At 40.7% G+C, this 24,742-nt stretch overlaps 2 protein-coding genes across 4 annotated transcripts; one reads left to right on the plus strand and one right to left on the minus strand.

The window, feature by feature from the left end:
• Window positions 1-185: 185 nt before the first annotated feature.
• On the minus strand, window positions 186-13,170 carry eif4enif1 (eukaryotic translation initiation factor 4E nuclear import factor 1). 2 transcript variants are annotated; one of them, XM_022189243.2, is made up of 19 exons: window positions 12,810-13,170; window positions 12,031-12,178; window positions 11,875-11,948; window positions 10,253-10,380; window positions 8,509-8,783; window positions 8,149-8,347; window positions 7,874-8,037; window positions 6,971-7,109; window positions 6,267-6,443; window positions 4,866-5,137; window positions 4,175-4,249; window positions 3,304-3,484; window positions 3,021-3,109; window positions 2,612-2,745; window positions 2,210-2,291; window positions 1,955-2,075; window positions 1,557-1,871; window positions 1,250-1,381; window positions 186-1,138 (listed from the first exon to the last, which is right to left on the minus strand). In XM_022189243.2, the coding sequence occupies exons 2-19, from the start codon at window positions 12,127-12,129 to the stop codon at window positions 951-953; spliced, it is 2,844 nt and encodes a 947-aa protein (XP_022044935.1). In that variant the 5' UTR covers window positions 12,130-12,178; window positions 12,810-13,170; the 3' UTR covers window positions 186-950. The 2 variants fall into 2 exon arrangements, with proteins under 2 accessions (XP_022044935.1, XP_022044933.1); XM_022189241.2 differs by having other exon boundaries at window positions 1,250-1,420.
• Window positions 13,171-13,466: 296 nt separating this feature from the next.
• Window positions 13,467-24,694, plus strand: sfi1 (SFI1 centrin binding protein). 2 transcript variants are annotated; one of them, XM_022189238.2, is made up of 31 exons: window positions 13,467-14,078; window positions 14,158-14,229; window positions 14,343-14,453; window positions 14,554-14,648; window positions 14,758-14,875; window positions 14,962-15,064; window positions 15,421-15,577; window positions 15,694-15,855; window positions 15,970-16,040; window positions 16,131-16,223; window positions 16,329-16,426; window positions 16,543-16,609; window positions 17,116-17,246; window positions 17,339-17,420; window positions 17,500-17,678; window positions 17,769-17,844; window positions 18,135-18,230; window positions 18,328-18,404; window positions 18,506-18,608; window positions 18,709-18,805; window positions 19,480-19,640; window positions 19,720-19,794; window positions 20,419-20,493; window positions 20,593-20,769; window positions 20,844-21,046; window positions 21,131-21,214; window positions 21,381-21,648; window positions 21,751-21,847; window positions 21,968-22,103; window positions 22,211-22,310; window positions 23,663-24,694. In XM_022189238.2, exons 1-31 carry the CDS (start codon window positions 13,915-13,917, stop codon window positions 23,834-23,836), a joined length of 3,702 nt encoding a protein of 1,233 aa, XP_022044930.2. In that variant the 5' UTR covers window positions 13,467-13,914; the 3' UTR covers window positions 23,837-24,694. The 2 variants fall into 2 exon arrangements, with proteins under 2 accessions (XP_022044930.2, XP_022044931.2); XM_022189239.2 differs by lacking the exons at window positions 13,467-14,078; window positions 14,554-14,648 and having other exon boundaries at window positions 14,156-14,229.
• The last annotated feature ends 48 nt before the right edge of the window (window positions 24,695-24,742 follow it).

The raw sequence follows: 24,742 nt of genomic DNA on the forward strand, positions 1-24,742 counted from the left end.
TGTCATAAATCCAGTCAAAATAATATCAATTTCAAAAGCTTTACATGTCCAATTTACTGCAGACCTGTTATGTTATTGTGTGAAATTATACAGGTACCTAATAAAGTGGCAGCAGTAGGCATTCATTCACGTTAAGGCCGAGTTAGCAACGAATAGACAAAATCATCCCAACAAAATAAACAAAGTGTTTTACTCAAGATTTTATTTATTAATTCTATTTGTGCTTTTTATAACTTAATAGCACACAAACAAACTGAATCCCAACCACCCTCAAAAATGACAGTGTGAGCAGTGCTGCAACCCCCAAGTGATAAGTAGGATTGGAGAGGATACAGTTTGGAGGGGAAAAAAAAACAAAACAAAACACAAAGGCACAACCAGTTCGCTGCATCCCCAGAGGTGTCTTGAGATACTCCACTTCTACAGAAAAGGGCCACTAGTCATGCCACAAAAAAAAGGAAAGGTGGAGTATGCACAGAGGTTACAGTCGTGGCCCTTTCTCAGTGTAGTTCGGAGGGAAATTAAGGTGGACACGACAAAGGAATGCTACCAGCTCTTAGTGACACTGTCTCTTGCAGTTTTCAGTCGAACTGCTGGATTGTTTCCCCTTATCGAGAAAAACACCATACCTATATACAAGGAGAATAAGATTCTTTCCCATGGTCTGTACAACTGGGCCTATACATTAATTATGTGCAGAGTCTAATACAAAAAGAAGGGTGAAAAAAAATAAATCACTCAGCTGGCAAAACAAATCTCCAACATTCGCCTCTTCAATAGCAGTGACTTCAAGGTTGAAGACAAAGCATGATATGGGTAGAATGCCCCCTTCTGTGCACCGTCTTTCAAACTAAAGTTCACATTTTCATGGTAACGAGGAGGTGGAGATGGGCAAAAGGGAAAAAAAAAAAAAAAAAAAAATCTCACATTCCAGCACAGTGTTTATTTTCTTATGGCCGGAACTCCAATTCATCTACACTTATGACCTTGGCTGGCATGGAGGGGAGTGGCTGCTCTAGCACATCTGATCCAAACCACTTGGCGAGGCCTAGAGGGGGGCTGCCCCCATGTCGCTGGGAGCCATTTGTCCGGTGGGGGCCTTGGCTCTGTGACTGATTGCCTGGGATGTTGGGATGTACTGCAAGACAAAACAAAATGGTTGCAAACTTTTGGACAAGCCAAAGCTTCTATGGGGAAGCAATGCAGTTACTGTTGCATGGAACTATATTATTTGACTGCTTTTACTCACTTGGTCTTTGTTGCTGAAGTTGCTGCTGCATTACTGCTAACTGCATCTGAGTACTGGCTCTGGGAGGTAGAAGTGGATGCCCTGTTGCACTTAGAGGGTACAATGGTTGTCCAAGAAGGGCGGGTGGCAAGCCTTGAAGTTGTGCAAGGTCAACATGTGGTGGAAATATACCTTGTGAGTACAATTAAAGACGTCCATCAGAAATAATACAGGCCAGAGCTTTAACATCAACTCACTTGCAAAACACTAATAGTTAGATGCATAGGGTTTTACAAAAGCTGACAATGTAAAGGAAAATAACACTTACCTGCTTGCACAAGAGCAGGTCCAAGCTGCTGGGGCTGGATGCCCTGTGCCAGCATTCGTTGAACCACATTAGGGTGGAGTTGGGGAGGAGGGCGCACCATAGGTACATGGGACAGCAGCGGAACTGGGTAGACAGGACGAGGGAAAGAGGAGGATGGTCCTGGAGGTACCATGGTGGGTGTATGGTGTCCAGCAGAGCCAGGCCTGAGACGCTCTTGGTCCTTGTTTGGCAAGGTCTGCGAGACAGTCTTTGCACCCCCCGACTGTGCAATATTCCCATCTAGTCCCTCCAGGTATAAATTTGGGGAACTGCTGTCTGTAAAAACAAACCCAAACCTTAATGTTAAAAGTGCTGCATTATTAAAAATTAAGTTACAGGCAGGGAGATTAATACTCTACCATCTTGAGAGTGAGCTGCCTCCTCCTTGGACTCTGAACGACCTGAAGGTTCATCTCTGCTTTTCTCTTTTGTTGCATACATTTTGCGGATCACAGATGTGGGTGTAAATGACGGGGATAACTGGGGAAAAAAAAAAAGAGAAAAGACTGAATATTAATAATACCAATACCAAGAGGTATAAAAATTACAGTAAAGCTGTAAGTTGTCATACAAAACAACTTTAAAATAAATAATTGACTAAAATTTATGCTCACCATGCTAGTGACGACATTTCCTGGAGAGTTTCTTCCAGCAGGCTGAGGGCCTGGTCCAGGGGAGCGAATAACACGCTGCGGTCTAGATCATATACACAAAACCCATTAGCTAAACATAACGAGTAAATGTCTAGTTCGGATGAATATGTTCAATACACTGATGAACCCGAATATGTAGACAGATTTTAATAGCAAAAAACAAATTGCTTTGAGCAGTACTGTAATAACATGCAACACCAAAAGCTACATTTTCCATCAGTCCAGTTGCTAAAATTAACAGTTGTTCTTTGTACTGCAGTATTTGCAAGTATCTGATTAAATGAGGTGGCATTAATCACATTCAACAGTGATTTTACCATCAACACATCAAGTCTAGGCAGTACTCAAATACAATAAACAAACCTATTTCGAAATGACTTGTCCTGTGGTTGCTTGTAGCCTGACTGGAATGAGTGGTGGGCATGTAGAGCAAGGTCCTGCTGGAATGCCAGAGCTTCCAGGTCGGCCTGATTTACAGGCATAGAGAGCACCCTCATCTGGACAAACAAAAAACATACAGCTGATTACTAACCAAATCTTTAGAGGATTTACCTAATAGGAAAAATAAACTATATATGCATTATTGAAATTACAATATAATTGTATGATTTCTGTGTAGCAGCCTGGTATTTGGGTTGATGTCAATGTGACTTCTGTTCCATTCAAAAACCAATACTAGGCAAAGCAAACATATGAGCCAAATTACATCAAATTGAGTTTGTGTGAAATATCTTTTCAATAATTCAAGCAAACACCCAGATATTTAAGTTACCTGTTGCTGTGCAGCAGATCCGGGACTGATAGACCTGTGAACATCAGCAAACTGTTCTGGCAGCATGGGCTGAGGACCAACAGGAAACCCTTCAGATAGGAGAGAAAGAAGAGCGATTTAATTATCTGATTTGAAAAAACAAATTTCATTAAGATTGATAACTTTCTGAGCTCAGTTGTGAATCCTGTGATCCTGACATCTGTAAGTAAAGCTTAGTGAGTACGGGGAACCTCATACAATATGCTTTCATTCCAGTTTCACGGTACTTTCTCATTGAACTGACCTGCAGAAGGCTGCAACCGACTATTAAAGTAGTCAGGTGAGGGTGCCCTCTGTGGGAAAAGAGGGGGTGAAGGGCCCTTGTGCAGTAGGCCATGTAGAGGGGCAGAAGTTGCTGGGGCCTCAGAGCTGCCCAACAGACTGCCAAGCTGTGTGGGGGACCCACTGCGAACTCCCAACAGCTCCTACAACATAAACAAATTTGCCAGAAAGTTCTCATTGAATTTGATGTTATGACTGTTAGAGTAATATTTTTTTCTCATTAACTTCACTATGTAAATCTATCATCTTGGAACCTAGGACCCCTCTTCAACACTCTTTGATACAGCACTCAAGGTTACAGTGTCTTTAGACAGTTAATCTTTATAGTTTCATCTTATTTGTTAATGTACTGTATAAAACTTCACACCTCTATCTTCACATCAGATTCCCCTGTGTGAGTTGAACACAGTCAGAACTGGAATAAACTTTAACAGGTATGTGCACCATTTATAATAAAAACAGTACTGTTTAAAACGGCTCCTTCGGCGCCCAGCCTCCAGTTTAAATAAGAATTTCGGCATTGTCTCAGTAGTGAAATATTAGATCTCATGACAACCCTAAATCAAGAATATTAGTAGCACAACTGTACCACAAATTGATGAGCAGCTGTTGTTGCAAACCCTACCACAGAGCTTAATACATCTCATTTTTCCTCTCCTGCACTTTGTCTTACTCTCAGTCTGCTGCACAACATCATTTTGTCCCACAATTAATCTTAATGTTCTTTGCACCCATCCCTGACAGTCAGTGGGAACAGAGTGGCTCTGTGAAGACCTCTAGCCTGTACTGACCATTTGTCAGCATTAGCCTGAGAGGGTAATCAACATACACACCTGGAATATGTTTTTCTGCTGCTGAGGCGGTACTTGAGCATCAGAGAGCGTCACCACTGCTTGGTCAGAAGATTGCTGCATTGTCGAGGGAGGAAAAAAAAAAAAACAAAATTGTGGCAATGCAAATACAAATAATTTTCTTGTAAAAACACACCCCTGGTATCCACATCCCAGAGCACATTTTGCAATGTGAAGTGAATGGCAGGCATTTTGAAACATGTCAACTACAAAATGGAGTTACCAGATACAGAAAGTGACAGTGCTGAAATCACAACAAAGCAGCAAACCCACAGAGACGGACATGCACATGCAAGTCCAAATCAAAGTGCCCCTCAAACAAGCCAGTGATAGTTTTGGATTAATGTACTAATGTCATTTTCTCTAATGGTTCTTTGTCCAATGACTGTTGAAATTATTCTTCTCAGTTTCACAAACGATCTTGTTTATTTTGCACCGACTCGCACAGAGGACAGTTTTCAGACAAAATAAATGTATTCAAAAATATACACAACACAGCAAATTTATGCCCATCATTCTCTAGTTCATTGATGTTTTTGCAAACAGTTGTTAGGGCCAAGCTTAAAAGCTTGCATCTCACAAAGCCGCATGTTACCGTTCCCTTGCAGCATGCACAGTGTTTTCCAGTAAAAACATTGGACATCATAAAATCTGTGTACATAGAAATACTTACATTGTTTGTGTTGGTTTTGGGGTGAGTTGGCAGAGTTCCACTTGCCTTCATGCTGCTGACCAGTTTGTTAAAGGCCGACATGTCTGTGTCACGTGAGCGTGGACGGGCCCTCGAGCCACCAGTTAAAGCCTCCTCTAAATGCTCAGCCATGAAGGGTGTGCCATTTCCTCTCTGTGGAGGGGGCACCTTTCGCACTTGTGGTTCTGAGCCAAGCTTCATCCCTTTCATCTCTCCCTCCACCTCCTCCAGTGAGAGCACCACTCCAGAGTGAGCTGGGCATGGAGAACAAGCATAAATATAATTAGACTCTTACCGACATACATTTTCATCTTTTCTACTACATTTATGTCTTGCATCCACACTGCTTTGAGTTTTAGGACTCCTAAAACAGAGACTTTCAAAAACACTGCAGGCCCCTTTGCAGGTTGAAAACTCTGAGGATGCATACAAGTCTGGACAGGCCAACATGAGGACTATTAGAAATTATGCTGCAGATCACTGTATTTGGTTTCTGATTGCTGTTAATTGTCACAACATGTCATTCTCCGATTGTTCACTCTCCTACAAAAAAAGTTTAGGAGTGTAATGCCCAGCGTACATGAGTGGTCATCTGATGTGCGCTTTTGAAGGTGTTAGTGTGATGGAGATTATTTCTGAAAGAGAGACGAAATGCTTTTTGGATTGAGATAATTGGTGCACAAAAAAAAAACAACAACCTTAAAATGAAACCACATCGGCCTGTATGGGGCACTGGTAATAACAAACAGGTTAAGTAACCAGTTTATTTTAAATTACAATTAATAAAACATGAGTTTTGAGGAGGTATAAGACGACCAGTTTTCAGCTTATAACTACAGGTATAACGGACTGAGTTGTGAATCAAAACTATTCAAACACTCGGGGGATGCAGAACTACTTAAGGACATTACTTGGAAAGCCATTTAATCTTCTGTTGTTCACAAAGTAAACAGACAGCCTTTACATTTCAAAAGGAAACTGAAGAGATGTGGGCTTGCTCATATTTTTATTGGCAAAAAGACCTTGCATTTTTGGTTGAAGCATTCTGTCTGCACATTGACACTGAAATAAATGAGCATTTCTTTACTTTTTAATGCAATGTGAATGCCAGTTTGAACAGTCTTAGTTTCAAGGTGAGATTTGGGAAAAGCATCCAGGCTGTGACAGATGATATAAGGCAGTTATCAGGTTCACATGTTGTAAATAAAAAAATCTGTTGTAAAAATATGAATTTTAAGTGGACTTTCCCCTTTGAAGTGTTAGGATGTGGCAGAAGAATGCTGAACACGATATGGTAAAGATTGATTTTTTTTTTTTTTTTAAATGAGGCAACACTTATACAATTGCTCAACTGTGAAAATGTTTTAGTGAACTGGCACTCACTGCTTTCCCGTAGTCGAGCCTTGTTGACTGAGAGGGTGGAGAGAAGAGGCTTCAGGTCTATTTTGGCCTTGTGCAGCAGCTCCAGGATGTCCACCTTCTCTTTGCACTCCGATGATTGAATAGGTGTGAAGTATGAGGCAGGGCCTTGGCTGGGGGATGTGCAGCGTGGATCCAGCCCTTCAGAGGGGCAAAACAGTCAAAGATTTAGGGCTGCCAACATAGCAAACCAAGTCTGTTTAAGAGGGTTAACATTACAAACAAGGGTGCAAATTGCAGGCATATAACATTGAGGGTAATGTAGTAAATCATCAGGGTCAGGCGGACAAAGTTTAGCCCAGCTTTTATGTTTATTTTTTTTAAACTGGATACACCTCAAGAATTTCACAATATTTCACTAAATTGAGCTAAAGTTGAGACTGATTTGTTTCTTTAAAATGTGAGCTAGCATCATGGAAAACAATTGAAAAACCCTCCAGTTTGTTTTTCCCCACATCAGGTTTACTGAATCATTTGGAGGAGACTCCAGAAGCCAAGGACCCTTCAAATCATCAGCATGGAAGTCCTCCTGATGACTCATTGAAGCCGCTTTAAAAGAAAATGCCTCTGATCGTCAAGTTTTCATACTACAACATGCCAAGACAAAGCTTGACCAGAGAGTGCTATGCAGTTGTAGGAAGCTCCATTAGGGAAATCAAATCACATACCTGCTAGTTTTTCCAGTTCCTCATGAGGAGTGGACCTCAAACTGCTGGACCGGCTGCCTGATGGGCTCAGATTGCTGGAAAACCACTGACTGAAGCGGCTAGCCGATACAGGGCCCTCTCCCAAAACGTCCTCTATCATCTGCAAGACAGAAACAGGCCTGTGAGACGGACTGGAAAATGCAAAAATCTGCAAACCATAGGGTGCAAGAACAAAGGTTTCACTTACGTTTAGAGTGCTTTCCATCGGTTTAGCACAAAATGTACTAGAAGACCAATGACAGTGTCACAGAATGCACTGCTTTTTGACCTTGGATTTATTACCGCAAACCAGCCAGTACACAACTGCATTTAGTGTCTGGCTCACCTAGCTCTCCAACCACGAGCACGATCTAATGTGGCTTTACTGATGGGCATAAATTTGGATTGTTGATACCTTTTCAACCTCTCCTTAGCCTCCATACAAGACCCCACAAAGAAGAATATGAAGAAAGAGCACCATTCAGTGACAGTGCTCACCAAAGATCTAGTACAGTGAGATAAAGCCAGTGCAGCAGAGGTAATCTTGTGCTTAAAATATCTTTATATTTAATACTTTCATTTAAAATGGCTTAAGTGTAAAAAACAAACTCGGATATGAGCAAATAATTAACTTAGGTTAAAATTGTGCCACAAGTCATCTCACCTACTGGAAGACGCTTAAATATTGTATTAGATAATAAATAGTCAAGTCTGGCTCAGGTGTGTGTAGGTACACTGGAAAACCTCTACTGTTAAGCTTATGCTGATTGCAATACTACATAGATGAAACCACACATTGATAAATGTTTTACTTAATGGCACCTCATTTGTGGTGTTCACACCTGTAACCAATACTACAAAACCACAGTGCACCCCAGTACTTACAGAGGCCAGCCCAGGCATGGTCTTCTCGAGATTAAAGAACTCATTGAAGTCAAAGTCTCCGGTCGACTGCTCTGGCAGAACATCTGGGTGGGGAACTTCCTGATCAGCTGTAGACTGCAAACCGCCATCTTGCTCCTCAGCCTGTCCACCATTACATTCTACTACTGCACAGAATATATGTGACAATAAAAAACAACAACAACTTTCATGACAACAGTCACTCTAAGATTGCTTTCAAAATAAGACTTAATGCCTAAGTTCAAGCTTTGACATGCCTTCTTTCACAGACTCTGTCCGCTTCCTTGACCGCTTGGATCGGCGTTTATCATCTTCTAGGATCTTGTCATCAAACCCAATAAGCTCAATTGTCTCAGACTGGCTGGTGGGGCCCCCAGAAAACCACTCTGGCTCCTCTTCTGCATACGAGTCATTTCGTCTCCTTTCACTAAACACACGTTTGTCACCAAAATCTCTCTGCAAATGATTACACAAGAAAAACAATGTCACTGTAATTGTAAAATATAAGAAAACAGTTCTCTTTACATTAGTAAAAAACCAGCAAAGCCAATGCGTTGTATCTTTCAACATCTTAAGGAAAATGCATTATAAATGGGCTTAAAGCAATGAACACCAACCCTGAATCTTTTATCCTTAAAGTCTCTCTCACGTTCCCTCTCCTTCTCCACACGGGCTTCTCTTTCAAAGGCACGGGCAGCAATTATGCGTCCACTGCCGATTCTGCGGGCCCCTCCTAGACGAAGACTTTCATTTTCCTTGTTTTCCAGTGGGCTGATCGGGCGACGGGCATGGGGTGCCAGTGCAGCATTGCCTTGACATCCACCTCCAAAGCTACGTCGCTGTGGGCTCAATATGACATCCAGATCATCCTCCTTTAATCGCTCACGCGGATCTGAAGGTAGTGCAACAAAAAGGCTTGACTTTAGATGTTTGGTGTACACAAACTACACTACTGGTCACATTTTACAAAGGCAACAGTCTTCTGGAATCCTAAAAGATCTTGTAATATTCTCATTTAAAAAATAACCTGAATTAATTCTGCTGTATATTCGGTGGTTGTGAGCAACACATTTACAGGTACAAAACATTTTCACTGCTTCTGGACTGTCAGATCTCTAGCACAACATCCTTTGTTACCACAGGATCACTGACATTTGTTTAGGTTCAAATGCAACTCAGTATTTCTGAGGGTTCTATTATGAAGCAGGATTTAAAGCTAATGAGCCAAGTTGAAGCCTAACTGTGAGCTTTCAGGACTATGACTGTGGTTCACTTCCTAATGGGTACATCCACAGGGTAACTTATGCTAAATGTCTCACTTGATCCAGACCAGCTTATATTTCAGAAAAAAGATCAACAAATATCAAAGCACAGCCTCGTGACCAATCAGAGGAAAATAGCCCCACCATTCCTGGATGACCCCACAGAGCTCAGCACATAGACAGTGAGAGGAGAAGGTCAGAGTTTTTGGAGCTGTAAGCCCTTTCAAAGCAATTTTGTTTTGTATTCCTTTGTAGAGGGACATAATCCTAAAACAGAAAATGATTAAAACACAAAAATCTTCTAACATTCTTGTCGACTTAAGATAAGCAGACATACTACATATCAGTTTGAAATATGTTTTTATATTTAGTCTTTACTTGTTCCCAAAACATCTCCAAGGTTGCAGCTGAAGACGTAGCTAAGGCTAAAATTGCCTCGTACGTGTCAAGAATGAGACCAAATGCAAGATTATTTATCTGATCCTCCACAATGAATTGCTTTTTTAAACTTGATTATTTAATCTTTAGATAAATCATTCTTTTTGTGAGCAGCATAAAAGGACATTTGAATTCCATTATACAACCTTGTGACGCATGATAGTTAAACTGAATCTTAAGTCTTGAATAGGAAACCACATTTAAGCAACTTCAAAACACAATTGGACAGTGATACTGATACACTGAATTTACACATTCAGTGTCAGCAGTTGTTGCTTCTCTTCCTGACTGGCTGAAACAGCTTTGTTCATTTTTGCCCTTTATTACATTTTGAAAATTGTCACTGGTTTAGGACTTTAATTTGTTCTTTTGTGGGAAATATGCAGCTCTAGACCAATTGATGTTTATGATTCGTCAATTTCGTTGTATACCCATGTACAATGACAATAAAGGCTTTCTATTCTATATGGTGGGACACCGAACATGCTCATAGCTAGATTAAGAAACCCCCAACAGCTTACAGAGTAGATAACCAGCTTCATGCGACTGCTCATCCTGACTGCAGTCGTTTAGTGAAGCCGGATAATGAAAACATACCCTAGGTATGTCGAATTTGCTTTGTAGCACAGACCTCTGGTGCTGGCCACTATCAGTCATTTACCTGGGATTCTTCGTTTTAGAGGTACTCTATCATCCACATAGTCCTTCTTAAAGCCATCCACTGGAGAGCTTCGCTCTGATGTGGGATACAGTGAGGCATGCCATTTCTCAGGGTCCCAGACACCATCACTGTATCAAAACACCATTTGAACTCAAGATTAAACACATACTTAACAGTATGAAAAACAAAAAACAGATCAAAATATCAACTGGGCAAAAGACATTACATGATACATCATTTCAATGCTAATCATACAAACAATGAAAGACACAAATCTCGTGTCTTACATGTCTGCTTTCTTTATAATGCTTAAAAGAATTTAAAAAAAACATAGCTAGCTACATTTAGTAAAGATCAGCATGGACAAGAGAAAAAGAGAGGAAAAAAAAAAAATCACCAAATCTACATTTCAGTATATTCAGGCATCTCAAATGTAAAAATCATTGAAAAAACAAAAACAACAAAGCAGCAAAGCTCTATGGGAATGACAATATATCAGACTCCCACACAAGCATCCATTTGCATGTATTTCAAACTGTTAAAAAAGTTAAAAACAGCATATCAGCAAATGCTCTAAAAATCTACTGCCATTCCCCCACATCGGAACGTAACCCATACAAGATTGTGTATTTCAAAAGATCTGTGATAAACCCTCTTTGTATGCGTTTACTTTTCACAGTGTCAGAACAGTCTCTGCTCAAGTAGCTGAATCCAGCACTGATCCTAATATTTACAGGTGAAAAAAATAAAACACAAGTGACCTAAAGGCCAAACATTTTTTTGTATGTACTTTTATTCTCAAGTGAAAAACATTACAACATCTACCAGCAGAGCCTCAGTATCTTTTATCAAGCACTTGCAGTTGTATATGTGGCCCGCCGTGGAATTTTCATTGGCTGCAGTCAGGAGTCTAACCTCAAAGCTGAAGCAAATGTGACTAGAGAAGACCTGGTTCGGTGGACAGGTCTCATAGGTCATAAGATACTATATCAAACGTAATGCTATGTTTCTTGAAAGTTTCAAAGCAGTGTACACTTCATTAACATACCAGTTCCACTCCACAATCTCATTGTTCAAAGTAACTTTAAAAACATTTGATCCTATACACTTCACACAGTTCCAGTAGCACATAATGCCAGACAAAGCTTTACTTTGTAAATGCTTTGATCTCAATGCTGAGATGTGGTCTCAACTTCAGATGTGTGAGGACAAGGTGATTTGTTATGTATACCTAAACACGCCGTCAAAAAACAGTGCTTTCATTTTCCTGTTTTATGCCTTAAAGTATCATCATTATCATCATCTATACTCTATTTTTTGAGTTGAGAGTTGCATAAGTTTATAAGAATCGTCTTCCAAGACACTGGCAATGACACTAATGTTGTCAACTCACAATATTTAAGCTATTTCATTCTCACTGGCTACTATATTTAAAGATAACATCTTTGAGCAAACACACAATTAGGCCAGTTACTACCAAAGTTAAGTCAAAGAGTTGGTGTCCATTTTCAATACAGCACATACATGCTTTCTGATTTGACAAGATTAGTCCTGTTTCCCTTGTTCACCTACATCTTAGGGTAAGGATAATGTGCATTTCTACATCCAATAAAAATTCTTACCTGTCATATTTCTCAGAGAGACATTCGGGCCTTTCATTCGAGACAGGCAATTCTTTTATTTCCAGAAGCTCCTCCTGGATAGTAATTAAAAATGGTTGTGTTAGAAAGAGATCTCTATGGCTTTAAAGTGACCATACAGCTGGTATTTCTCATCACCTTGGTGTATCTGTAAGGAGCTGTGGCTGCTGGCGGCTGCTTAGACTGCTCCACAGCAGCATCCCCATTCTTCTGCTCTACACAAGCATCTTTCTCCATGACTAGTTTCAGACAGAACAAACAGCTGCTAGCCCAATAGTGACTGTATCTGTTGGGAACAAAATTGAAGTTACTCTTGCGCGACAATGGGAACTCTGTGCTGGACAATACAGATAGACTGAAAGGCGGCGCTTACGCAAAAAAATGTTGAAGATTTAAATTTGTTTGTGAGGGGAAAAACAAAACAATGATCTAACAAACATGATCAAACAATACAACTAAAAATAAAACCAATCAAATTAACCATAAACCTCAACTAACGTCGAGCTAAGTCACATGGGAACAGTTTTCGCAAAGGCCGCGAGCTAATTAGCGAGTTAATTGACAACAGCCCGAGGCCGCTGGCATGGGAAGTGACACACCAATCACAACAAATTACAATACGTTGGCGTTAATTGAAAAATTGCTTATGTCTACCCAATGAAAGCAGTTTTTACAAAAAAAAAAACAAGCAGAACTAAATGGTGACGTTTCCGAACCAAAACATTGCTACACCGGTCATCTCTTTATTGAGTTTCAGGAAAATACACGTTACCAACTCACCCCGAGACTAGTAAAGGGTTAGCTAAATTGTGGTAGCATCCCACACATAGTTATCTCTAAACCTCTTTAGCGGTTTCAAAATTACATAAAGAGCTGACTAGCTAGTACATTTACAAACACACAAACGACCAACTTACTCTGTTTGAAAGATGCGTGGAGTGCGAACTACAAACGGCGGAGCAGCAGCAGTTAACGTTAGTTAGCTAGCTAGCTAACCTAGCACCCTGAGCTAGCTAACTAACTAGCTGGGGAATGGGGATAATGCCCACCCAGCGAGCACCGAATCGAAAGCCGGTTGAGTTGTTGCAGTGATTTCAATAAACTCACACTGTAGTAGGGTAACTTAATACAATAACACAGGTCCAAATAACAAATTAAATTTCACGGAAACTGTGTAATCTCAAATAATTCTCTGCTCTTTCTCTGTTTTCTAAGTCGTAGCTGCAATTTTCCTATGATCACCGCTTTAAGAAGGTCCTGGGAAAGATTACATTGTGCCCATCGCGCCTTTGTAGAATTTTAAATAGGCTGGTGTGTATTGGCGACATAGTGTTTTAATATTGAAATTTTTATATAAAAACACATTTCGCTATAAATGAAAATGCATGAAGCTACAAAAACTATGGTAAAAATCTAACTGGTTTCATGAGAATATAATTTATGCTAAACTTGGATAATTTTAAAGGCATTATTTGGGGCAGCTACTGATTGTCTTGAGGTATGCTCGATTTGGTCTTCTGCATAGCGGTCTCTCGACTCTTCTTTGTGAAAATCGAGTCTCCGCCCTCACGGGAGGTCCAGGTCTGACACGGCGTGTCGCCCTTACCTTGAGAGGACCTAGTTGCGTTGCTGTTCACCGTACCGGAGTAAACGCGCAACAATTGAAACTGCTATAAAGTGAAATGTATTATAACCACTGCATTACCTCAAATCTGACCAGAATATTAAATGGTGTAAAAACTTTAAAGCTACAACCGCTACAGCCAGAACTCAATAGTCTCTACTACGCAGAGCATCGGCGCAGGTTGTTGCCGTTGACAACACGGTGACAGTGTCACAGCCGCGTTCACGTGACAGGGAAAAACAAACGCGCGGCAGTTTGCGACCAAATCTGCACCGAAGAAGCATATTGGTGTTTAGTTAGATACTGAGATCTTGAAAGTGTTGGCTTTTGGTGCTTTTATTTTTACAACCGATGCTGTGATTGTACTGAACAGTAAAGTAGTGGTTTGACTTAGTATAATGCAAAGTAACGCCAGACGTTTAGATTCACTAAGACCTCGACCAAGCAGCACCACAAGTGTTGGTGAAACAAAACGAGTGCGCAAAATTCCCACCAGGAAGGTTGCTTACAGGGTTGGATACAGCTGGAATAAAGGTGGAAGACTCAAAGAGCTGCGAATAAGGTACTGAGACACTTACCAGATTGTATCTTACTGCTTGGATCATATATGACTTAGTCTAATTTAAGTTTAACTTCTGCAGGCACTTGGCAAGGAAGTTTCTGAAGATATGGATACAGAACACCTTTGGTCGAATTCTTCCTCATGAAGCCAAGTAATATGATACATGAACCAAGACATGTATTGTTACAGCTAGGATCATAATGTTTTTGTCACTTAAAATGTTCCACCCACTCTTAAATTAAAGCTAATGTTGTGTTGTTGCAGGCTCTACTATAACAGTGTGGTCCTGATACGAACGTTTGAAGGATGGAGAGATGAGTGGTGGGCGTCCAGGAGGGAGTGGAGTCTCACGCTGCGGGCCAAGTGTCACTACAGGTCACTACAGGATATTATACAACATTTTACAGTCTTGTAGCTCACTAGGCTTGTTACTGAAGGCTGTTTATGAGTGCTTCTGATGTTGTTTGTGTTTTAGGTATTACCTGTATAACTGGACATTTCACAGTTGGCGAAAGTTTCTATCATTGCAGAGGGAAAAGAAGGCTAAAGTGCAGCATGCTCAAGCATTTGGTATAATTTTAACCCACAGAACGAGAGACTTGCTAGCCTTCAAGCCACATGTTTTGTCAGATATCAAAGGAAGCTAGTGCGTCATTAATCACTTTGTTTCTTTGATCAGCTGACAAGCAACGGATGCGTCTGGTTTGGGACAGATGGGAGGTTTTCACAGAGATGAGGAGAATGAAGAACAGAATGCTTGAATCAGCTCTTGAGCACAGCAAGCTCTCAACTATGCAGTGAGATGATTGCATTTACTAAATCTTCCCATATTTGCTCACAGTCTAGAGCATATTCCTGGTTTTAACTCTGTTGTGTATTTTAGTTCAGTGTGGAGCTTGTGGCAGATGAGGCTACAGCAGCATCGAGACCTCTATACTGTAGAGGAAAAAGTTCTGAAAAGGAGAAAACTGACCTCACAGAAGAGGGTAAAGACGTGATACAAAATTAACGCTGTTTAAATACTATAATCAGCAGCTATTTTTAAAGTAATTTTTAAGGAAAAAAATAGAAATTCTCTGTCTTTAGCTTCTTACATTACAATATGTTCTGGTTTCTCTACTCTCCTATGATACTAAACTGAATATCTTTGGGTTGTGAATGAAACAAGACATTTGATTAAAATTAATCAAGACAATAATAAGCAGATTACCTGACAGTGAAAATAACTGTTAGCTACAGTTCTGTCCAACACGCCTCTAAGTCATATATTACCAACTTTCTGAGCTGTGATTGCTGATCTCCTCTGTGTTTTTCTGGTGTTTTGGGGCTTTCTATGTCATAGGCTTGGCTTAAATGGAAAAAAATGCACGCAGCTGCTCGTCACCAGAAAGAGAAAGAATCCAAAGCTGCACTTCACTTCAACCAAACTCTGAAAAGAAGAACATTGACTCAGTGGATGAATCATATCTCCTGTCGACAGAGCAAGAAGACAACACAAGGTCAGTACGAACTGTCTGTGTGGCTTCATATTCCTATACCTGAATTTTTATCTACTTTTTCATGTGTAAAACTTCATTTGTGCCTTACGGTTGTTTTTTGTTTGTGTTTTTCTTAGCTGTGGCTCAGCGTTTCTGTTGTTTCCACCTTTTACGGAAGTATTGGAGTAAATGGAGCAGCGCACTAGAAGACAAACAGGCCAAAGAGACCCGTTTGCAAGCTGCAGACCGTTTGGCCATACAGAGCGTCCAGCGCAGAGCACTGGCACGCTGGAGAGCTTGTATCCTAATCCATATATTAAATACACTTAACTTCGGTTTTTACAGAATCCCACAGTCTACCAAAGGTTAGTTAGTTCTTATAATTATCATTTGATTCCTGAGCTCTTTAGTAGATATGATGCTATGCAGAGAAGAGGCTGAAAGAAACCAGATAGCAGCTCAGCATCTCCAACATCATTTACTGGTAACAAACAAACAAACAGAATAAAGCAAACGCAAATAAATCGAGACCATGGTCATATCATGTATTGATCACTATGTGTTTTTGTTGCAGCGTGCTGGATTGCGGGGCTTTTCTCTTAATGCCATGCAGAACAAAGCATACAGACTGAACAACAACATGGCTGTTCAGCATCAACAGCAAACGGTAATTAATGAACACACGATGATCCTCACACTACAGTGTCATTTACAATTATTCCCTGTAAAGTTTAGAAAGGATCTGAAGGTTTGATGTTTGTGCTTTTCGTAGATGATGAGCAGGTACTGGAAATTATGGCAGGGCCGTCTGGAGGAAGCTGAAGACCAGAGTTTTCAACCTGTCACAGAGATGGCTCAGACTAACTACAGGTGCCTTTAATAGGTGCTCTACTTTGTAGCATCTAAGCTACAAACATACTGCATGTTGCTTCTTTTGTTTGCACAATTCCAATCTAAATTTTGACATAACCTGTTTTTCACTGCAGCGTTTTACTGATGAGCAGCTGTTTTCAGCACTGGAGAGAGAAGCTTGCTGAACAGAGACACATGCAGGTATTTTTCCATCCAAAACAACAAAGCAAAGACAAGAATGCATTTCTATAGATTAGAAGAAAAGATGTTTATCTGCCGAAAAGGAATTTCTGTAAACGTTCCATGTGGTGAAAATCCAGTTTTATTGTGGTTTGTGCGTTTGAAATATGCGGAGGAGTAAAATGTAAGCTGTGAGAATATGAAGACAGCTGGGATTCCTCTAGACCAGCCCAGCTGCACTTAAAACTGCAAACAGTGAAACAGCTAATTTATAACAGGGCTAAAACCAGGGATTATACAGTCACAATAAAATATACCGTCTTAACTGTACTTTAAGCTAAAAATTGAACACCTTCCAGAGACATGTGAGACTTTTTTGTTGAAAGAGGCCACAACATGTGACCTCGAAGTGAAAAGTCCAGGAACAAAACAACACAGTTTAATAAATCCGTTGATATTTAGGCAAAGAGTAATTGAAAATATGAGATGTTTGATTTTATTTGACTCAGAGTCTTGTTTTTCTAAAGGAATTGGAGCTTCGTGCAGACATTTGGTTTGAAGACCGCACGTTACCTCGCTGTTTCAAGTCATGGGTCGAGTTCACTCTGCAGAGACGACTGCATAAACAGAGAAAACACAGAGCTGCAGTCTACAATCGGTGAGTTACCACCTTTTTCCCCTGGACTTTTAAACATGTTGTAAACTCAGCAGGCTGACCTATGCGTTGTCTCTCCATGATTTGTTTGACAGACAGCGTCAGTACTCTTGGGTGTTTTACACCTGGTGGGGACAGTCAGAGAAGCAGAAGCAGGAAATGCTTTCTGAGCGGATGGTATGTCAGCTTCAGATGAAAACTGTGTTGTTGATTTAGACCGCAGCTGTGCAACACACGCATTATATTTTATTTCCAGGCAATTCTTCACGAGGAGCGATGTCACATGCAGAGAGCCTGGGCTCAGTGGAGGCAACGCACACAACAACAGGTGAAAGAGGCGGAGAAGCAGGAGGCTTCACAACACCTGTACCTGCACAGACTTCTCCAGAAGACGATGACACAGTGGAAGGCAAACAGCGCTGAGATACGAGAAAGGTGAAGCAAACTGAGATCTGCTGGGATTGTTGGTACATCTTAGCTGTGAACTTACAGTGGTATTTGCTAACATATTTGTTGTCATGTCAGGAGACACCAAGAGCAGCAGGCCTGCCATCAGGGTGACCTGCGCTGCATGAGATGGGCTGTAGAAAAATGGAAAAAGGTGCTTTTTTTAAAGTCTTAGTCCTGTCTAGTCTGCACACCATCTGTTCATAGAGTTTATAAACTGTAAAGCATCAGGGCTTTTGGCCTCAGATTAAAAAAAGGACAAAACTGAACTGTTTAAATCTGGAAACTTGGATCATATAAATATTCTGCTCAGCATCTCTGGAAACCTGTGCACTGTCTAGATGATACAAGAGCTTTGAGATGCCATACCAACATAAATCAGATGAGCGGTTGTCTTTTTCAGATTTGTGTGTGTTTGTTTGTCACTCCACTGTGTGTTTTCAGTTTGTTCAGAGCCAGAGGGTGAAGAAAAGCAAGCTGGAGCAGATGCAGCGTTACCATGAAGTGAAACTTCTCAAACACTCCTTTGTGGCCTGGAAGGTACATAAGTATCAGCTACAGGCAATATATTCACATAAATCTTGTTCTCGGAGTGATGTGAATGGTGTTTAAGTTCTTACCTGTTGTGTTTTCACAGAAACACCATCTACAGATGTCTCATGTGTATGACCATGCAGAGGAACTTTACAGGCAGCAAACACAAGGTTTCCTCAGGTAATAGCACAAATACATATAACTTCCTTCAGCAGCTGACAGATCTCTGTTTACAAACTATACATCTACATCAGCATCATCAGTTTCATTCATGTCTTCAGTCAAGTTCTCACTGTATGGAGGGAAAACGCAGCGCTGATGACAGAGGTCCGAGTTGCAGAGCAACAAGCACAGAATCACTTTGAGCACCACCTTCAACTTAAGGTTATAAATCAGCCTTCTGCCTTCATCTTTAAAACCATCACAGCTACTCACTTTCTCAGTGTTTTCACTGATTCCTTTCTTTGCACTGAATCTCTTAAAGGTGTTTCTTGCTTGGAGAGAAGTAACAAAATGTGCAGTGTTGAAGCACCGCCAGCAGGAGGAAGCACTCAGCAGGGCTCAGAGCTCTATAAATCAAGGTAAATAGACAACAGGTTACAGTCCCCTCTTCTCATTCCTCAATTTGTACAAACTTGATTCCTTTTCTTGCCTCCTCTTCTCGCGTCTTCGTCGTGCCCACCTGAGATGAAGGCAGATAAGACCAGAAAGAGACACGAGGAGAGAGGAACATGATAATTATTTGTATGAAAAATACTTTACAGATATTGCTACACAAACGCTGGAGCACAGAGTGATTGATTGTACATTTGATAATTTCAATGAACTAAGGCAACTTATCAATATTGTACTAAAGGAACACTGAGATTTTCAGTTTTCCTCCTGCTGTGGTTTTTATATTGCAGCTGTTTGTCAAGTCCCTTTTACTTGTGCAGCGAGGATGTACCTCTGTTTTTCTCACTCTTGCAGCTTGATAGTAACCAAGTGTTTGTTTATTGTGGTTTGAATTGCTCTCATACTGTTTACAACCAAACTTAAAGTTCATAAATCAGTGCAAGACTTCCATAGTAGGAAAATGCAAATGACAGATCAAAGAAATTTAAGACAAATGCAACATATGTCATGTACTGAGCATTAGTCACAGATTTATCAATTAGTAATTAGCTGTTAAGTTGGAATGCTGCTATTAAGATAAGCCAAGCAAAGTGTACTGGAAATGTAGTACACCTTTTACCTTAATGTTTTCTGCTTTCAGTGCAGCTGCTGCAGTTTTTCAAACAGTGGCGCAAACAAACCATGGAGGCTCGAAGGGAGAGGATGTGCATGGAAAAGGCCAGACGGCACCACAATTCCAAACTCCTGTACAAAACTCTGAAAGCATGGAACAGATACCACTACCAGCACCAGAAAAATAAGGTCATTCTTTCATTATCCATTAACTGTTAATATCATGCTGTAACTTGAATTCTTAAAAATTAAATTTCTTTTTTCATAGGTGATGAAACGACAAGGAATCTTGTTGCTGAGATTAAAAATGTACCAGACATACTTTGAACAATGGAAAATGAAGGTTTGTGGATTTTCTTTTTTACACTTTGAAGAAACTATTGTGTAAAAATTGATGTTGACTTTCCGAAGAGGAAAAGGACAGAGTCAGCCATGTTGTTTTTGTGTTTTGTTTGAAACACAACTAGGAGCGGATATTACTGTGCAAAAGCAAAACAATATCATGAATAGTATGTATTTATTAATTAACTTAAGGCAAGGTTTAGTCAATTTGATGTGAGCACCATTTGCTTATAAAACAGCTCTGATTCTTCTTGGTGCAACACAGTTTTTCAAGGTTCTTGGCAGGTGGATTGTTCAAGTCTCTTGGAGAACTTCCCACAGATCATTTTTGTGTTCAGACTATCTCAGTGTCTTCATGTAATCCCAGACAGACTTCATGATGTTAAGATCAGGGCTTTGTGGAGGTCCTACCATTGGTTGCAGTACACTAAGTATTTATTGAGGCAAAGATGAGTTCTTTAGTACTCTGTTTGGGGTTGACATGCCACAGAATGAATGTGGATGCCTTTTTGATATTATTGTGTGATGAATAAAAATCTTAAGTGGCCACAGCATTTGCAGAGTACTGTATCTGGTTTGATTTAGTGCAGTTAAACTGTGACTTTGGTTTTCTTCCTGCTAACAGCTGCAGCACAGACGGAGGGAAGCTAAGCAGACAGAACGAGCTCTCTGGCACTGGGCCCTGACTCTGCAGGCCAAGGTAACACCTGCCTCCACATTCTTCTCTCACTACTAAACTGACCACTGTATGCGCTGCAGACAGGGTTTATGTAGATGTTGTTTTGTGAATATGCTGCAGGTGTTGTATGGTTGGAGGTTGTGGGTCACAGAGCAGCACAGGAAGCAAGAACAAACAGCCAGAGCTGCACAGGTCTACAGAGACCAGCTGCTGAGGGAAGGCGTCACATGCATCCTCACATACGCTGCTCATATGAACGATCTCACAATGAGCCTCACGCAACACAGCCAAGAGCAAGTGAGTTATTGTGTTTCCTGTGACTTTTTTTAAACGTCAAATTTCATTTCATTAAATGTGCATGTGTCCTGCAGAGATCACAACGTCTCCAGAGAGTTGTTAGATGTTGTGCCATGCGGTGGAAGCAGCGGGCGCTGTGCAAACCACAAAGAGAGCGAGAGGTCAGAGCGCAGCCACCAAAAAAGAGCGTGACCTTCTGTTTGACTGCACCTGCACTGAACAGCGTATCCTCGTCTGACTCAGGAGAGCACCGAGCTGAAGATGAACTTAGCAAGCTGTGAGTGTGTGCTTCAGTCTGACAGGCTGTGACAGTGTGTCCAACACATGGACTCAGTCTTACAGAGTTTGTCTTTTTCTGCAGGGTTCTTAACAGAACACCTCGGCGTCAGCCACGTCGCCACCAGACGCTCCTTAAATCTCCATTGAAAGTGTTGGAACCAACAGGGTACAGCAGTTGTCAATAAATTAACACTTTTTGTCATTTCTGTGCATAATCAACACATTACATTATTTTCTAAATATTAGACTCATATTTTATATCGTGAATCAACTCAAAGTGAAGGATTGTGTTCCAAGTCTGCATAAGGCACTAACTAATGCTTCTTTTTTAGCACCCAGGAACAAACTGACAGCACCAGCAGTGAGGCAGCTTCGTCTGAGTTCAGTTTTCCTTCACAGGACGACCGTCCTGCACTGTCATCCTGCCTCCATCCTACTAAAGTCCCTGTTACCTCTACACATCAGAGTCCCCTCACATCTACTGTACCCACCTCTGAACCTTGCATTCCCTCAATGGATTCTCCTCAGGAAACCCAAAACCAAGACCTCCTTTTACCTCCTTCTGCTTTCATGACTGCTGGGACTACTGCTGGGAATATGGTAATCATAGCTTGTTTGACTTTGACACATATCACTGAGTATTCATTGCTATATTAAATAACTTGACTTAGGTTATTTTGTATGTTTGTTTTCTTTTTTAAGTTAGGGAATGGCAGCAGCTCAGATCTTGGAGATGCTCCTCTTGTGCCTTTTCATCAGTTTATCACTTCATTTAAACACCACTCATCAACAGATCCTGGTATGTTACCTGCACCTTTCCTCTCAATATGAGCTTTTTTTGATCACAAGCATCAAGCTTTGATTAGATAAAACATTTCTCATGCCAGTGTCAAAACAACTGTTGTGATGCATTTCAAAGAAATACATGTGAGGGCGTCCAGTGGAGAAACTGAGATTCCTCGTGTAGAAGATGATGCAACATCAAGTCTGACAAAAGAGCTTCTCAGCATTCGCCTAGAGATGAAGAGCTTCCTGCAGGAGAGAAAGCAGCTCCGGTACAATTCTGTGACATTTGTTCCATTCTTGTTTTTAGATCTGAATCTTTCAGATTGTACATGTTGTCTACATAGTGGCTGGTGATCGACTGTGTTTGTCCACTCAGGGCATGGCGAAAACTGCAAGAGATATTACAGAGTTGGCTGCAGACCAGTGGAAAGGACGAACAAATGGAAAAAAGTGCAGTTTGTCAAGAGTTGAAGGAGGTAAAGACATAGAAAACAATACCTATAAACACTGTAAATGGCAACAAACACATAAGGACACAGTTATTAGCACCTGCATTCAGGGATAACACTGTTTTATACATTTTTTTAAAGATGCAGCCCAAATGTCAGTGTTGATGATCTGAAGCTTGATTCATTTTGCGCTTGAGTTTAGGCTTGATCACAGAGCTAAAAGAACATGTCTGTGTAGATTCTCAGTCATCCAGGTGATGGTAATCGTACGAGCTTCAGTAGAAATCAGCTGGACATCTCTTGTAGGTTCTCAATGACATTTCACCTCTCATCCAAGAGGCTTCTTTGGTTCTTCTGAACTGAAGCTGTCTGTAAAGCCTGTCGGGTCTTTCTTTCTCTTGATTCCCAAAGGAACAAAACCAGCCATCTATTCAGAGTTCCAGTTAAGAAAATTGGGATATCATGCCTGGAAGATGGGGATGCTATTCCAAACACTGCAGAATTGAAACAGATCAGCTTACACTTTGGAAAGGTTAACAACTTATAGGGCGCAAAGGAGATATATTCCGGATATTTTTATATCATAGCTTATATTTTTTGGATGAGAGGTGAAGCATCTTCAAGAACCCACAGAACAAACAAACTTTTGTTGTATTTCCACGTTTACGAACAGTATAATGAGCACAGATTTCCACCACTTGGGTTTCATGCATAACAAACCTGAAGAACCAGTCCTGTTAAATTGCCGATTGTGGTTTTTTGTATCATTGTTCATTTTCAGAATTGGTTTCCGGTGGACTGATTTATGCTGGTATTACAACTTGGCATTACGTAGCAGAGAGGTAGTTTTACAGTGTGTGAGCTGGAGGCATGTGTGGAGAGAGAGACAGGAATGATCTGCACATTAAAAGGAAGCAGTGCTGTAGAGTTACATCTAAACAATTTTATTACAAACAACTGCTAGATTTGTTATTTTAATATACATAGATGAGTTTTTATGGTTTAAATCACAGACAGAGGGATATTTTGAGAAAGCGGTCGGCCAATAATTGTGCTTTTTCCATCATTCTGACTGCATTCTGCACACACAATGAGTCTGTTAACAGCACAGGGAAGTGAAAGTTACCTTGCTGAGTAGTTCTGCACACTGTCCAAGTTTCCTTGACTTTAGAAAGAAATACTCACATTCTGATGGTGAGGCTCGACTTCTTAAGTTACTGTCACTGTTGGCTTGAGCTTTGCATTCATTTCTCAGCAGCCCGATTGAATCTCCGGCTGTAAAACGTTAGGCAGTGGTCACATAAAGGGATGGTGAATTATATCACAGATGCTGCATGATACCGTTAATGTGTCACAGTTGTTGTTTTTGATGTTGACAGTTGGAAGAGCGCATCGACAGACTGTCCACCGAGCTGGAAAAACGGAGACCAGTGATGCTGCTGCACACAGAGAGAGTCCAGCATTTACAGTCGGCCCTCCACACTTCAGGAGTATATTACCTCTGTGAAAAAGAAAGAGAGATGGAAATTAATAACTCTGTGTTTACAACATGACAGTGAAGATCCTCACACTCTGCCAAAGTGGTTACACCTGCTGCTCGTCTGGACGGTTACATTTTCATCTTCAACTGATGCATATTTTGCTGAAAACATGCTGGAGTTTTTTTACTTTCACTGCACTCAGCTGGTGAGGAAAAACAGATAACTTAATATCCCTGCAATGCTGTTGGTTCTCGTTAAATGTCCTAAAATTGACTCAGCATATCCAGAAACGTAAAAACCAAGTAGCACAGAGCAGCCTGGAGCTCTACACTAGAAACGGACGGAAACGGTGGATAGGGGTCGTGCTTGTGACAGATGGTGCGTACTAAATATTTTCCATATGTGTGCAAAAAGTGACTTTACTGTTTTCAGAGGAGCTGCCCTTGCGCAATAGGTGTTCCATTTCCCCGATAGCACCAGTCCCTCTGATTCTTTCGAAAATCTATGCCGGAAAATCAGGGATTTTGGACAAACAGGAGACAGCTGTGTGTTGCACTGTGCTGACTGCATGAGACAAATTTGTCTGTATCTTTGATCTACAGCAGAGCAGAATGCGGGGACTTTATCCTATTTTACTCATTTTTATCTTTGTCTGCTGCGTCAGGGGTGAGTGCTGTTACTAGTCAGTCTATTTATTGTCATTGTTAAGTTATTTAGTGTTGATATTCAGCCCCATTTTGTTGTTGAATGTTCTAGTCTGTCCATCCCTTTGTTCATGTTGGCATTTGTTTGCTGGCATCATTTTGGAACGTTTGCTTTCTAGCTTTTTATTAAAACTGATCATCTACATACTGTAAAAGCTTTTCAGTGATCTGAAATTTGACTTGCCTTTTTGTTTTTCAAAATAAATCCACAAAGAAATTCATTAAATACCTGCGTCCTGTACAAAGATTAGAGCCAATAGCAAAATTCTCCACT

Source organism: Acanthochromis polyacanthus, chromosome 5, assembly GCF_021347895.1.
Source record: "Acanthochromis polyacanthus isolate Apoly-LR-REF ecotype Palm Island chromosome 5, KAUST_Apoly_ChrSc, whole genome shotgun sequence".
Lineage (NCBI taxonomy): Eukaryota > Metazoa > Chordata > Actinopteri > Pomacentridae > Acanthochromis > Acanthochromis polyacanthus.